We start from the raw sequence: 13,320 nt of genomic DNA, 5'->3' as shown, positions 1-13,320 counted from the left end.
CCTAATATAGTTTCTACTACTGGTTTAAGAGCAGATTTATCATGAAACTAATGAAGTTTAATGCACCTAACTGCATGGGGCCTTCCTAGGCCCTTTTGCAGCAGCCCTAGCAATTTTTTAATTAGTTTATATTTTCCTTAAGGAAGACACCTCCACAATTTAGATATGCTCTTGGCGCAACCCAAATCTGAATCTGCCTTTGGCCACAGATTAGATAAAAAATAAATGTTAATTTCTCTCTCCTTCAAATGTTGTGATTTCAATCGTGTCCAACTTAGAAGTACTTAACTTTTGAAAAAAAATTACAGAAATATTTTTGTTATGTTAGGTTGTAGAAATTTTATAAAATTCAGAAAAATTAGAATTTCTGTAATCCTAAACCCAGGGAGGGCACTTGATATTTTGCTTATCTCTTTCTAGTGTTCTCTGTACACATATATAATTCATTTTTTTTTTTTTAAAAAGCTAGTTGGTATCATGTTAAGCATACAGTATTCAGCATTTTGCTTATATTACATGAATTATATTTTTATATGTCATATAGTTATCTTCTATGACATTATTTTATTTTTATCTTTTATTTCTGTGAGTTTGGCTTTTTATTTAGATTCCACATATAAGTGATACCATGCAGTGTTTGTCTTTTCTCTGTCTGGCTTATCTCATTTAGCATAATGCCCTCAGAGTCCATCCACGTGTTCACAAATGGCAAGATTTCCTTCCTTCTCATGGCAGAATAATATTCCATTCTGTATATATACTGTATTGTCTGTATCCATTCATCTGTTGATGGACCTTTAGGTTGCTTCCATATCTTGGTTACTATGATTAATGCTGCAGTGAACATGCAAGTGCAGATATCTCTTCCATATCCTGTTTTCATTTCCTTTGGATGTATACCCAAAAGTGGGATTGCTGAATCATTTGGTAGTTTTGTTTTAGATTTCTTGAGGTACCTTCATACTGTTTTCCATAGTAACTGCACCAGTTTACATCCCCACCAACAGTGCCCAAGGGTTCCCTTTTCACCACATCCTCCCCAACACTTGTTATCTCTTTTTGATGACAACCATCCTAACAGATGTGAGGTGATATCATTGTGCTTTTGATTTGTATTTCCCTGACGATTAGTGATGTTGAGTATCTTTTCATTTACCTGCTGGCCATTTGGATGTCTTCTTTGGAAAACTGTGTATTTACTTCCTTTGCCCATTTTTTGATCAGATTGTTTGTGGTTTTACTATTGAGTTGTGTGAGTTCTTTATATATTTCAAATATTAACCTCTTATCAGATATATATTTGCAAATATTTTCTCCCATTCCATAGGTTGTTTTTTCATTTTGTTGATACTTTCTTTTGCTGTGTAGAAGCTTTTTAGTTTGATGTAGTCCCATTTGTTTATTTTTTGCTTTTGTTGCCTTTGTTTTTGGTGTCGAATACAAAAAAATTATTGCCAAGACTGTTGTCAGGGTGCTTACCCCCAGTATTTTCTTCTAGGAGTTTTATGGTTCCATATCTTAAATTTAGGTCTTTACTCCATTTTAAGTTGATTTTTGTGTATGATGTAGGATAGGGTCCAGTTTCATTCTTTTGCATGTGGCTGTGAAGTTTTCCCAGCACCATTTATTGAAGAGACTGTCCCTTCTCCATTGTTCTTGGCTACTTTGTCATAAATTGATTGGCCATATGTATGTGGGTTTATTTCTGAGCTCTCTGTTCTGTTCCGTTGATCAGTGTGTTTGTTTTTATGCCAATACCATATTGTTTTGATTACTATAGCTTTGTAATATAGTTTAAAATCAGGAAATATGATGCCTCCAGCTTTGTTCTTTTTTCTCAGGATTGCTTTGGCTGTCCGCGACTTTTTGTAGTTCCATACAAAGTTTAGGATTGTTTGCTCTATTTTTGTGAAAAATGCCATTGGAATTTTGATAAGAATTGCATTGAATCTGTAGGTTGCTTTGGGCAATATGGACATTTTGACAATATTAATTCTTCCAATCCATGAACATGGAATATCTTTCCATTTATATGTGTTGTCTTCAATTTCTTTCATCAGTGTCTTACAGTTTTCGGTATACAGATCTTTCACCTCCTTGGTTAAATTTATCCCTAAATATTTTATCCCTTTTTATGCAGTCATATCTCTGACATAATTTTAATCATCTTTAAGTGTACCAAAAATATAACTAACCAAGCTGTTGTTATCGATCATTGAAGTTGTTTCTGACATTTCACTAGTGTAAACAATACTGAGTATCTTTGAATATAAATCTTTGCATCTATCTGATTGTACATAGGATAATTTCTTTTAACTTGACTTCAGTGTAAGCATTTAAAGGACTTTTGAAACCTACTGCCTGTTTTCATGCATTCTTACCCACTGTATTATTTTAAAATATCATTGCCTATTTAATAGATGAAAATAATATTTTTATTTCTATTTATTTGATTCCTTAATGTAGTAAGACATTTTCTGTATATTTATTAGTCCTAATTTTTTCTCATGTTAATTGCTAATACATAACTAGGAAGCTTTTTTTATTTTGCTGGGAAAGATTCACCCTGAGCTAACATCTGTTGCCAGTCTTCCTCTCTCTTTTTTTTTTTCCCTCCCCAAAGCCCCAGTACATAGTTGTATATTCTCATTCTCAGTTCTAGTTCCTCTATGTGAGCTGTCCCCACTGCATGGCTACTGATAGACAAGTGGTGTGGTTCTGCATCTGGGAACTGCCCTGGGCCGCTGAAGCAGAGCATGCCAAACTTTAACCACTAAGCCATAAGGGCTGTCTCACTAGGAAGCTTTTTGACAGGAAGAAGTAAGTTTTTTCTTCTATAAGCAGGACTTCAGGCTGTACAGCACTCTATTAAAAGACATTTCAAAATGGTCTCCCTACCACAGTGCAGTGAGAGCTTTGACAGCAGAAGTTAGAGTAGTACTTGGTGTTTCTCAATTCTGGCAGCACATAGCAATACCTGGGCCTCATCCTTAGATGGTCTGACTTAGTGGTGTTTTAAAAACTCTGTAAGCTCCTAAAGCGATTCTACTGTGCAGCTACCTAACCTCAGAAACTTAGTCCCAAGGCTGCATCACATTTTTTTCACCTATAGGGCCCAGGGTTTTTATTTAAAGAATTCCATTTCCTCTGTAGAAAGTATATTTTGCAATAATATTCATTATTCAGCATTTGCTCTTCTATTATTCCATGAGGGCGTCTGCATTGGATACCCTTTGAGATTAATTTTAAATTGTTCCTTAAACTAATATTTAGGGGCGGCCTGTAGCCAAGTGGTTAAGTTTGCGCGCTCTGCTTCAGTGGCCCAGGGTTTCACCAGTTCAGATCCTGGGCACGGAGATGGCACCGCTCATCAGGCCATGCTGAGGCAGCATCCCACATAGCACAACAAGAAGGACCTACAACTACAATATACAACTACGTACTGGGGGCTTTGAGAAGAAGAAGAAAAGAAAAAAGAAGAAGATTGGCAACAGTTGTTAGCTCAGGTTCCAATCTTTAAGGAAAAAAACCCTAATATGTAGTGAACACTTACTATGGGCAAAATATTGTGTTACACACTGTGAGACATACAAGATAAAATCAGGTATGGCTCTTCCCTCAAGATGCTTATAGTTAGGAATGGGAAAAGAGATGTACACCCAGAAGTACAAAATGCGTTTGTGCCGTAAAAGAGGTAAAAACAATGAAGAGAAGAGGAGGGTGAATTGATTTCTAGGTAGGATAGTAGATTACTTCATGGAAATGTATGTTTAAGCTAAACCTTGATTTGGACAAATAGAGCAATTAATAATCCTTTACTTTTAATAAGTATTTCATAGTTTAAAAAATTTGTTCATAGTTACATTTTTGTTGTTGTTTTTAAAGATTGGCACCTGAGCTAACATCTGTTGCCAATCTTTTTTTTTTTTTCTGCTTCTCCCCAAAGCCCCCCAGTTCATAGTTGTATATTCTAGTTGTAGGTCCTTCTGGTTCTGCTGTATGGGACACCGCCTCAGCATGGTTTGATGAGCAGTGTTAGGTCCACGCCTAGGATCCGAACCAGCAAAACTCTGGGCCTCCAAAGCGAAACACACAAACTTAACCACTTGGCCACTGGGCCGGCCCCCATAGTTAACACGTTTGATCCTTATGATAGCTCCATACAAATAAGTCAAACAGATGGTTATTCTCATTTTACAGATGGAAGAGTAGCCAAGTCTTAGAATATAGTTAAGTGACTTATCCAGAGTCATAGAGCTACAGAATGAAAGAGACAGAACTTTGAGCCTAAGTGTTCATTCTTCATATGCTGGAGCCTTCTACCATATCACATTAGAGTAAAGGCAAAAAACTCTGCGTTTAAGGTGAGCTTTAGAAATGGCTAAGTGTTTAGTTTGATTGGACTATCATTAGGATGCAGGTTCTGAAAGAGTTGAAGATAAAGTGTAGTGTGGTAGGCAGAATAGTGACTCCCCAAAAATATCCACTTCCTAATTCCCAGAACCTGTGAATATGTTAGATTAAGTAACAAAGGGGAATTATGGTTGCAGGAGGAATTAAGGTTGCTAATAGGTAACTTGAAAATAGGGAGATTATTCTTGATTGTTGACGTGGGCCAGTGCCCTTAAAAGTGAAAGAGGGAAGCAGAGAAGAACTAGAGTCAAAGAAAGAGATAAGCAAGGTCAGTATGCTGCAAATTGAGGACTCAATCCTCCATTGCTGGCTTTGAAGATGGAGGAAGGAGACCTTGAACGTAGTTCGTGTCTAGAAGCTAGAAAGGGCAAGTGAACAGCTTCTCCTTTAGAACCTCCAGAAAGCAGTGCGGCCCTGAAAAACACCTTGATTTTAGCTAAGTGAGACCTACTTTGGACTTCTGAACTATAAAACTATAAGATAATAAATTTTGTTGTTTTAAGCCACTAAATTTATGGTAACTTGTTAAGGCAGTCGTAGGAAACTTAATACATGGAGGAAGCCTTTTACTCCATGGTTAAACTCCAGACCATCTCAATTCCACTGTTAGTGGTGGAAAGCCATGAAATATTCTTGAGGAGGCGTGTAAATAACTACTTTGATATTTGTTGGTTAGAGAGGAGAAAGATTGGAGGAAGAAAAACTAATTAAGATTCTATTATTGGTGCCGGGTACATTTCTTTTGAGACACTTTGGCCCCTTGGGGTAACACAGAACACCACAGATAAGTCTGGCTTGTAGAAGACCGAATATATCTCCCACTTAGTTTATACATCACTGAAAATCCCATTGCCATTGCAACATTTCAGCTCCTTCCCATGTCCCATGAAAAGTATAGAAAAGATGGGAGAATTGGTCTTCACAATCAATTTGCCTTGGAAATCTGACCCATTTTATTCTCTTCTTATGCTTTTTTTGTTATACCATAACCTAGTGTAAATCTAAAGACTGGAAAATTTCTAAGTGAGTCTGAGCTTTTATTTGATGCCTTAACACCTGAAGAACTTAGGTTTACACAAGCACGTGCTTTTTCAATCCATAATTATTATTTTTAAAGAAAACTTTTGTTCATCTCTTTGTAGGCATAAATCTATTCTGTTCTACTATATCTGAGGTCTCCAGTAAAGAGAAAGAGTTAAGTATTGACAAAGCACAAGAATCAGTTAAGATAACTGAAAGGGGCACTAATTTTAACACATTTTATACTAGTTAATATTGTTGCCCATGTTCTTCTTGTCAGGTTTTGAAATCAAAGGTCTTAAATTAGGCCAAACGTGTCTATGTTAAAATGGAATGCAAGATTTAAGACATTAAGACTCCTATTAGTTACTTTTAGTCATTAATTTTTTTTTAAGCTACAGAAGGTTCAGAGGTTTTTTTTTTTAAGATGATCTATATGTTCATATTTATAACATTAATTTATGAACATTTACTAAAAACAAGTTGATCGTAATGAACACAGATATTTGATATCAGAGGCATGTTTGTCAGCGCAGTCTTTTAATAGGCTTAACATACAATTTATTTCTGTATTTAACTTTGACCAGAAAATATTTTAATGCATATGAGTATATGTGGTATAAATGATAACATTTTTAATTAAATAGGGGTGGCAGGAGCTTTATTCTGAGATATGTACAAACCTAGTAGCACAAATTAATGCTTCAGTGATCTCCATTGTATTCAGATTTAGCCCAACACATTTTGATTGTATATGTTTTTAACTATAGTTTTTAAAATAGCTAAGTATATTTTTAAAATAAAATTCAGATCAAACTTTTATGAAATCCCTGAGGATTCAGTTTGCAACACTGTAAAATGTAAAGTTTTTAGATTGGCTTGCTTTTAGATTTGAATCATAGTGAATAATGAACATGTAATGGTCATAGCTTTCTGTAAATTTTTGTCATTTGAATCACTGACTAACTTCTACAATACATGTAATAAAAATTTAGACAAATATTTTGGCTACAAACTGGTTTACTAAATAATAGCTTGAATCATAGTCTGAGTCAAAAGCAACAGAGATGTTTCTTAGGGTACTGAGAGGTTATTTTTAGGAGCTTCTAAAATGTATCTTTTGTTTTGAAGGGTACTTTTTCTTTCCAGAAGTTTTAAGCCTTGGGAGAAATGATTTATTCTGAATTTATCACAAATAGTCAATGACTATATAAATAAGTCCTGTTTGATGAATCATGCACTTTCAGTAAGAGGATCTTGAAAGCCTTTTGTAAAAACTAAGTCATCTAGACAAGAGGGATATCTAAGATAGAACCAAATTGACCTTTCCTTTATTTCAAATATGAAGGGAAATTGTTCCTACATATATTTCAACCTTTAATATACAGTTTTTCTAATTACTAGTAATATGTGGTTAATATATGTTCATTTGTTCATTCAACAGCTATTTATTTATATATATAAATAAACATTATAAAGAGACAAAGAGAAAAATACCCAAAAGCACAAAGGAAAGCAGAAATCACTCCGTAATCCCACCTTCTGAGGATAAACCCTAGGAACATCTGTTATGTGTACATCCATGAACCTCTTGCTGTATGTCTATTACTCTTCTAATTTATAGAATTTTTTTTTCATTTTTTTGCTGAGGAAGATTTTTCCTCAACTAACATTTGTTGCCAATCTTAGTCTTTTTGCTTGAGGAAGATTCGCCCCAAGCTAACCTCTGTGCCAGTCCTCCTCTACTTTGTGTGTGGGTCTCTGCTGCAGCAGGGCCACCAAGGAGTGGTGTAGGTCCATGCTGTGAAACCAGACCCATTTGCCAAAGCAAGCCCACCGAACTTAACCGCTAGGCCACAGGGCCAGCCCCAAATTTATACGATTTTTAATAAAATGGATTGCTGCAAAATATGCTGTTTAATAGCTTGCTTCTTTTCATGCTATTAATTTGAAAAATTAAGAAAGTTACGATAAATATATTTCATTTAAAAACCTGAAGTTAAATTTGAAATAGATCATGGAAGCTAGTCCCCGCCCACCATGTAAACCAGAATTTAAATCCACTTTAAATTCTTAGCAATTTGGATTTTGTCTTCCTAACTTATAAAAATTAGTAATTTTAGCTTTAATTCGTTAGATTTAAATGAAATATAGAATTTACATTAAAATATTAAATTTAAATCTTAGATTAGTAATAGCTATTGTGTCAGGGGCTGATCTAAATACTGCTTCGTGTATATTAACTCCTCTATTCTATACTTCTACTCCCATTTTATAGAGGAAATTGAGGCACTGAGTCTTTAAATGAATAAAGTCATACAGCTAGTAAGAGGCAGGGGCAGATTCAACCCAGAACGTGTGACTCCATGATTCTGATCTCAACCACTCTGCTCTGCTGCCATCATAGCTTTTCTGGAAACTGTATTTTTAATTCAAACATAGTTTGAGTGATTTACCTAACATCAGTGATTTGCAATATAAAATTAACCATTGTAATACATTTAATAGAATTCTTTTTCTCTATGCTGCAAATATGCAAATCTTAGCAAATGAAATGTAATTTATTACCGCCCCATCTCCAGCATCTCTTGCTAATCTGTCTGCCCTGTGGACCTCCCTCATCCCACCCTATTATGCATGCCAGCTTCCGTCAGCTTCCGTGGGTTGCCTGGGTATAGGGGCGGTGAGGGTGTACCCACGAGCGCTAGGTGCGGGTTAGCGCTCCCAGGCTGTGCGGCGGGGCGGGGCCCTATGCTCTGCTGCGGAGTGCGGGTCGGGAAGCGGAGCGTGAAGCAGCTGTGTAATCCCCTGGACGCGGACCAGGGCGCTCCCCATTCCCGTCGGGGACCTGCTGATTGGCTGGGCGCGGGCACACGTGACCGACATGTGGCTGTATTGGCGCAGCCCGCCTGGGTGTCACTGGAGACGGAATGGAGGTGCTGCTGGGCTCGGAAATGGGGTAGGTGCTGGAGCCACGATGGCCCGGCTTGCTGCCGGGGGGAGAAGGAGGCGATTTTCCCTCGCACTGTCAGAAACTGGTGCCCTTTCTTTGGCACAGGGTCTACTGCCACATGCCAAGTTAGGAGGCAGGGGCGTCTCCCCCCCTCCCCCCTACTGCAGCACAGGAGATGGATTTCCTGTGCTTCTGATCCAGGGTTTTTGACAGAAGAGGAAGAAGGGGGGAGGGGTAGGAGTATTAAGGGGAGTCTGGTGAGAAAGAACTGTTTTTGAAGCCAGAAGGAGGTTTTGTTTTTATAATGCCTGTTGACAGAGTAGAGTGGAATAACAGTATCTAAGGAAACGGGTAGAGGACAACAAAGAATGGAGCATATTCATGGCAAGGAGCAAAAGCTCTAGCCCATTGAAAGGCTTCTTTTCCTCCCTGGCCACAAGGACACATGCAGCGGTAGCCAAGAGGGGATGCGAGCTGCTGCTGATGGCTGATGTCGCCCTGGTGGAAAGGGCTCCTTGAGAGAGGAGGAAGAGGAGGAGGCAGGTACTGCAGAGCTTGAGTGTTGATTTTGGTTGATTGGTGAAATTTTGATCGCCAAAAGTGCTTGCTTTTGCAAAACATCTGAGTGAACTCCCTGTGAATAGGTGGCAAAAAGATAACAGTGTCTTTGTTAGTTACCAGACGCAGTGGTAGTGGCTTTTTGCAGATGACTGCAGCAGCGCTTTTCTCCCTCTGTTAGGCTGAAAGGACAACTGCAGAGGAATAAGAACCCTTGCAGCAATGCTGGTGGGAGAAGTCCCTTTACAAGAAGCCGCAGTTTATCGTTGCAACCTGAATAGGAAAAAAATAATTCAGTTTTTTAAAGTAGGAAAAATATCAGCCTATGATTGTTTTGACAGTGGAATATATCAGACACTTTGATTCTGTATCACAAAAGAGATGCTCAAATTCTTTTCTTTAACGTAAATCCTATAGGAAATTTTAATAAATTATGTATGAAGCAGTGGATTTTTTCCTTTGTTAGTGTAGCTTTATGCCATTAATTAGGTTATTCAAGAGTAAATCACTTTATAATGTAAATTACTTTGTGAAAAATTGTAGTGATAGATTTTTCATAGGCTTAATATTTAGGATCTATATTAAGTAATTTTATGTTACTCTCTGGTCACTTTTAGATATCGTTGAGTAAAGTCTACAGGCAAACATTATCAATTAAAGCACCAGAGCTTTTCTTTTAGATGTATTTTTGTTTAGTGAGTACTTGTAAGATATACTTCTAATATAAAGTGTTTTTGTTGTACTTATTTTTTCCTTTCCTTAAATGTCTAAAAACATATGTTTTCAGATTGAGTATGATTTTAAATGCCTTGCCTTTATGCATATAAACGGTAGCCAGCCTGCCACACCTCCCTATTCCCTGAACAGGATGGCATTGGCTTTATAAAGCCCTCCAGGATCAGTGACAGTGTCTCTTATATAGTGCTTATGTAATAGGAAGTCTTGAGAGAACCTATTATTTTGTTTCATTATTTTTTTTCAAGATAATAAGGAATTGGACTCGAGTAAATAAGCCTGTGTAAAGTTTTCTTTGACAAATTAAAGCAATTTAATGTTTATTTTAAAAATTATTTCTGCTTTAAGAATTGTTTGATCATGGATATTAAGGTTAATAGTCCTTAAGATCTCTTTTTAAAATCTGGTGGAAACTGTAGCTAGAAATAAAGATGTCACGTTAAAATTCCAAATGAAATTTAATAGCTAATACCATTCAGTTCTTTGAACTCCTATTAGTATAGTTTTTGAGAGTTTATGCTTCTTATTTTTATATGAATTATCTCGTTTTGCTATTTAAACAGCTCAGTGTAGCATTATTTTCATTTTAAATGTTAGAGTACTCCTAATTAGGTATGTTGTGACTTTGTCCCAGGTCATGTATTGTATAATGATGTAAAGAACTTGTCTTCTGTTTTATTCTAACTCTATAAAACTACTACTTTAAAATGTCTCATTACGTAACATACAAATATTATATAATAGAAATTGTTTGGAAAGCCATATAAATCACTGAAAAATCATTTAGCAAGTGAAAAAGAAATCTTACTTGGTTATGAGTTTTAACTACGATTTAAGAATGCCTTGTAAAATACCAGGCAGCTGAGCAAATGGAGAGGCAGCAGTTTTCATAATGACATTCATAACATACTCTTTTTAGATCATCTTATTAATCGTATGAACACTTTTAAATAAAACAGCATTGGATTGAGATTTTTCATAATTAAATACAAAATAAAGAACTAAAATAAGGAAAGTTGATTTTTTCCTTATCGTATGAATTACCTAATATAAGACTAAACTGTTGGCTTCAGTAGTCTTTGAAATTATTCATTGTTAACTGACATGGCCAGAATTAAGCTATTAAGGAATTCAAAAGTTAAATATTCATAAGCATGCCTATGAACTGAATTCATATTATTTATTGATGTTTTTCATGCAATTAATTGCTCTGGTTTTATATTTTACCATTTTGCTCTATTTTTTACTGTTACTAATTTCACGTAATTTAACCAAACTTTTTATGTTAAATGTTCTCTTTTATTTTTGTCCTTTCCCCTCTCCTTTTTTTTTGTTTTTTTTAAATTACAATATAAGTGAAACTTTACATCACACACAAGATTGGATATGTAGAAAAGGTGAATGATACTTGAGGAGCTATGTTCTCTGCATATTTGAATACCTACTAAATGCCAGACCTGTGAAAGGTGCTGGAGAGTCAAATGAGACATGGAAACTAACCTCTAAGAAACTTATAACAGAACTATGTGAAATGTCATTGCTAAACACTGATTGCTTTGGCTACTCCTAGGATCTTTAAAGGTTTATATCATCTAAAATATCTTCTAATTTAGAGGAATGTGGAGGTTTGCTCTTTGAAACACTGTACCTTGGAATCACAGATTTACAAAAAGCAAATTACTTTTGAAGTATTAAGTACGTATGTAAATGAGTAGGTTGAAGGTAAAATGAGAAGGTTAGAGGAAGTGATTTCTGGGTCTTCTAGTTCAAATAGTCAGTAGTCTGTGGTTCTTGATTTCTACTGGGCAACTGTTAGAAGGAAAAGGTACACCCACTCTTGGTATAGGTGGCATCTCACCTGTTATGAAATAGATATGTTCTTAAAAATTATTTCTGTAAATCAAATAACATCATCAGTCCATATAAGGCAGGCCTTCTTCCCTTCGTTCCCACTCCCCTTATATATAGTTATATATGAATAGACAGGGCGCCGTCTCCATGGCCTAGTGGTTAAGTTCACGCGCTCTGCTGCAGCGGCCCAGGGTTAGGATCCTGGGCGCGGACATGGCACTGCTCGTCAGGCCACGTTGAGGCAGCGTCCCACATCCCACAACTAGTAGGACCTGCAGCTAAGATATACAACTATGTACAGGGGGGCTTGGCGAGACAAAGCAGAAAAAAAAAAAGGAAAAGATTGGCAACAGTTGTTAGCCCAGGTGCCAATCTTTAAAAAAAAAAAAAAAGACAAATGTATTCTTCAGTATGCATTAATTCTTGTGAAATATTTAGCATCCTTTTGTCCTTTTTTTTTTTGAGCTGATGAAGGTTTTTTAATTGTAAACTTTAGATACATAAAATTTACCATCTTAATCATTTTTAAGTATATATATAGTTCTCTGGCATTAAGTACATTCATATTGTTGTGAATGTACCAGCATCCCTCTCCAAAACTTTTATATTCCCCAACTGAAACACCTAACTGCTCATTTTCCCTTCCCTCCAGTTCCTGGAAACCTCCATTCTACTTTCTTTCTATGAATTTGACTTCCATCAGACTTCATATAAGAGGAATAATATAACATTTGTCCTTTTGTGACTGGCTTATTTCACTTAGCATAATGTCTTCAGGTTCATCCATGTTGCAGCGTGTGTCAGAATTTCCTTTTTTAATGCTAAGTAATATTCCTTTGTATATCGTATTTTCTCTCTTCATCTGTTGATGGACACATGAGTTGCTTTTTTGGCTTTTGTGAATAATGTTGCTGTGAACATGGGTGTACAAATGTCTGTTTGAGTTGCTGCTTTCACTTCTTTGGAGTATGCACCCAAATTTATGGTTTTAATTTACATAATTTTTGAACATCTTTAACTCAATACTGTTTTTAAGATTTATCTATTTTACTTTATATTCATCTAGTTTGTGGTGCTGACTCTGTTGCATAGGGTTCTGTAGTATCTATCATTATTTCTCTAGTGATGGCCCTAGGCTTTTTCCAAATATTTTTTACCACAAACACTGCTGTGGTGTTCATCCTTATACATGACTCCTTGTAGACTATGTTAGCTACATATCATATAACAAAATACTCCAAATCTTCATAGCTTAAACAACAGATATTTATTATTTTAGATGTTTTCATGGGGCAGAAATTCCAGAAAGTCTTAGTTGGGTGCTCTGGCTCAGAATCTCTCATGAAGTTGCAGTCAAGATAGCCAGAGCTATAGTCATCTGAGGGCTTGACTAGACTGGAGGATCCACTTCCAAGATACCTGACTCACATAGTCTGTTTCTCCTGGCTGTTGTGAAGAGGTCTCAGTCACTTGCTATTGGTCTCTTGCTGGGGCTTCTTGAGTGTCTCATGACATGGCATCTGGCTTCCTCCAATGTTTCCAGAGAGAAAGAGCAAGAAGGAAGCCGTTGAAGACATAGTCTCAGAAGCACACACCGTCACTTCTACCATATTCACTTCATTAGAAGTGGGTCACTAAGTCCACCCCACAAAAGAGATAAATTACACTCTACCTTTTGAAGGAGTAGAGTCAAAGAAATTGTGGATATATTTTAAGATCACTACCCAGACCAATGAGAAGATTTCACTGGAATTTATCCGTAGGAGAGGGATCACTAGATCAGAGGGCAT

General features: G+C 36.3%; 1 protein-coding gene across 19 annotated transcripts in view; it reads left to right on the top strand.

Annotated features, from left to right (window-relative positions):
* APC (APC regulator of WNT signaling pathway) overlaps positions 1–13,320 on the top strand; it is a 116,597-nt gene that overhangs the window by 26,120 nt on the left and 77,157 nt on the right. For 4 of the 19 annotated variants that reach the window (XM_070232731.1, XM_070232729.1, XM_070232724.1 and 1 more), the window contains exons 1-2: positions 8,322–8,392; positions 8,827–8,929. The exons of 8 other annotated variants lie outside the window; for them this stretch is intronic. Coding sequence is in view for 2 of the 11 variants with exons in the window: in XM_070232726.1 (XP_070088827.1) it covers positions 8,318–8,392 (75 nt within the window). In the remaining 9 variants the exon portion in view is untranslated. Of the gene's footprint in view, positions 1–8,166; positions 8,393–8,826; positions 8,930–13,320 lie in introns of those variants that run through there. 7 more of the 19 variants (XM_070232730.1, XM_070232728.1, XM_014730326.3 and 4 more) reach the window with 5 other exon arrangements.

The sequence above is a fragment of the Equus caballus genome, chromosome 14 (genome assembly GCF_041296265.1).
Source record: "Equus caballus isolate H_3958 breed thoroughbred chromosome 14, TB-T2T, whole genome shotgun sequence".
Lineage (NCBI taxonomy): Eukaryota > Metazoa > Chordata > Mammalia > Perissodactyla > Equidae > Equus > Equus caballus.
Note: the sequence above shows the minus strand (reverse complement) of the source record. Positions and strands in the feature narration are given on the sequence as shown.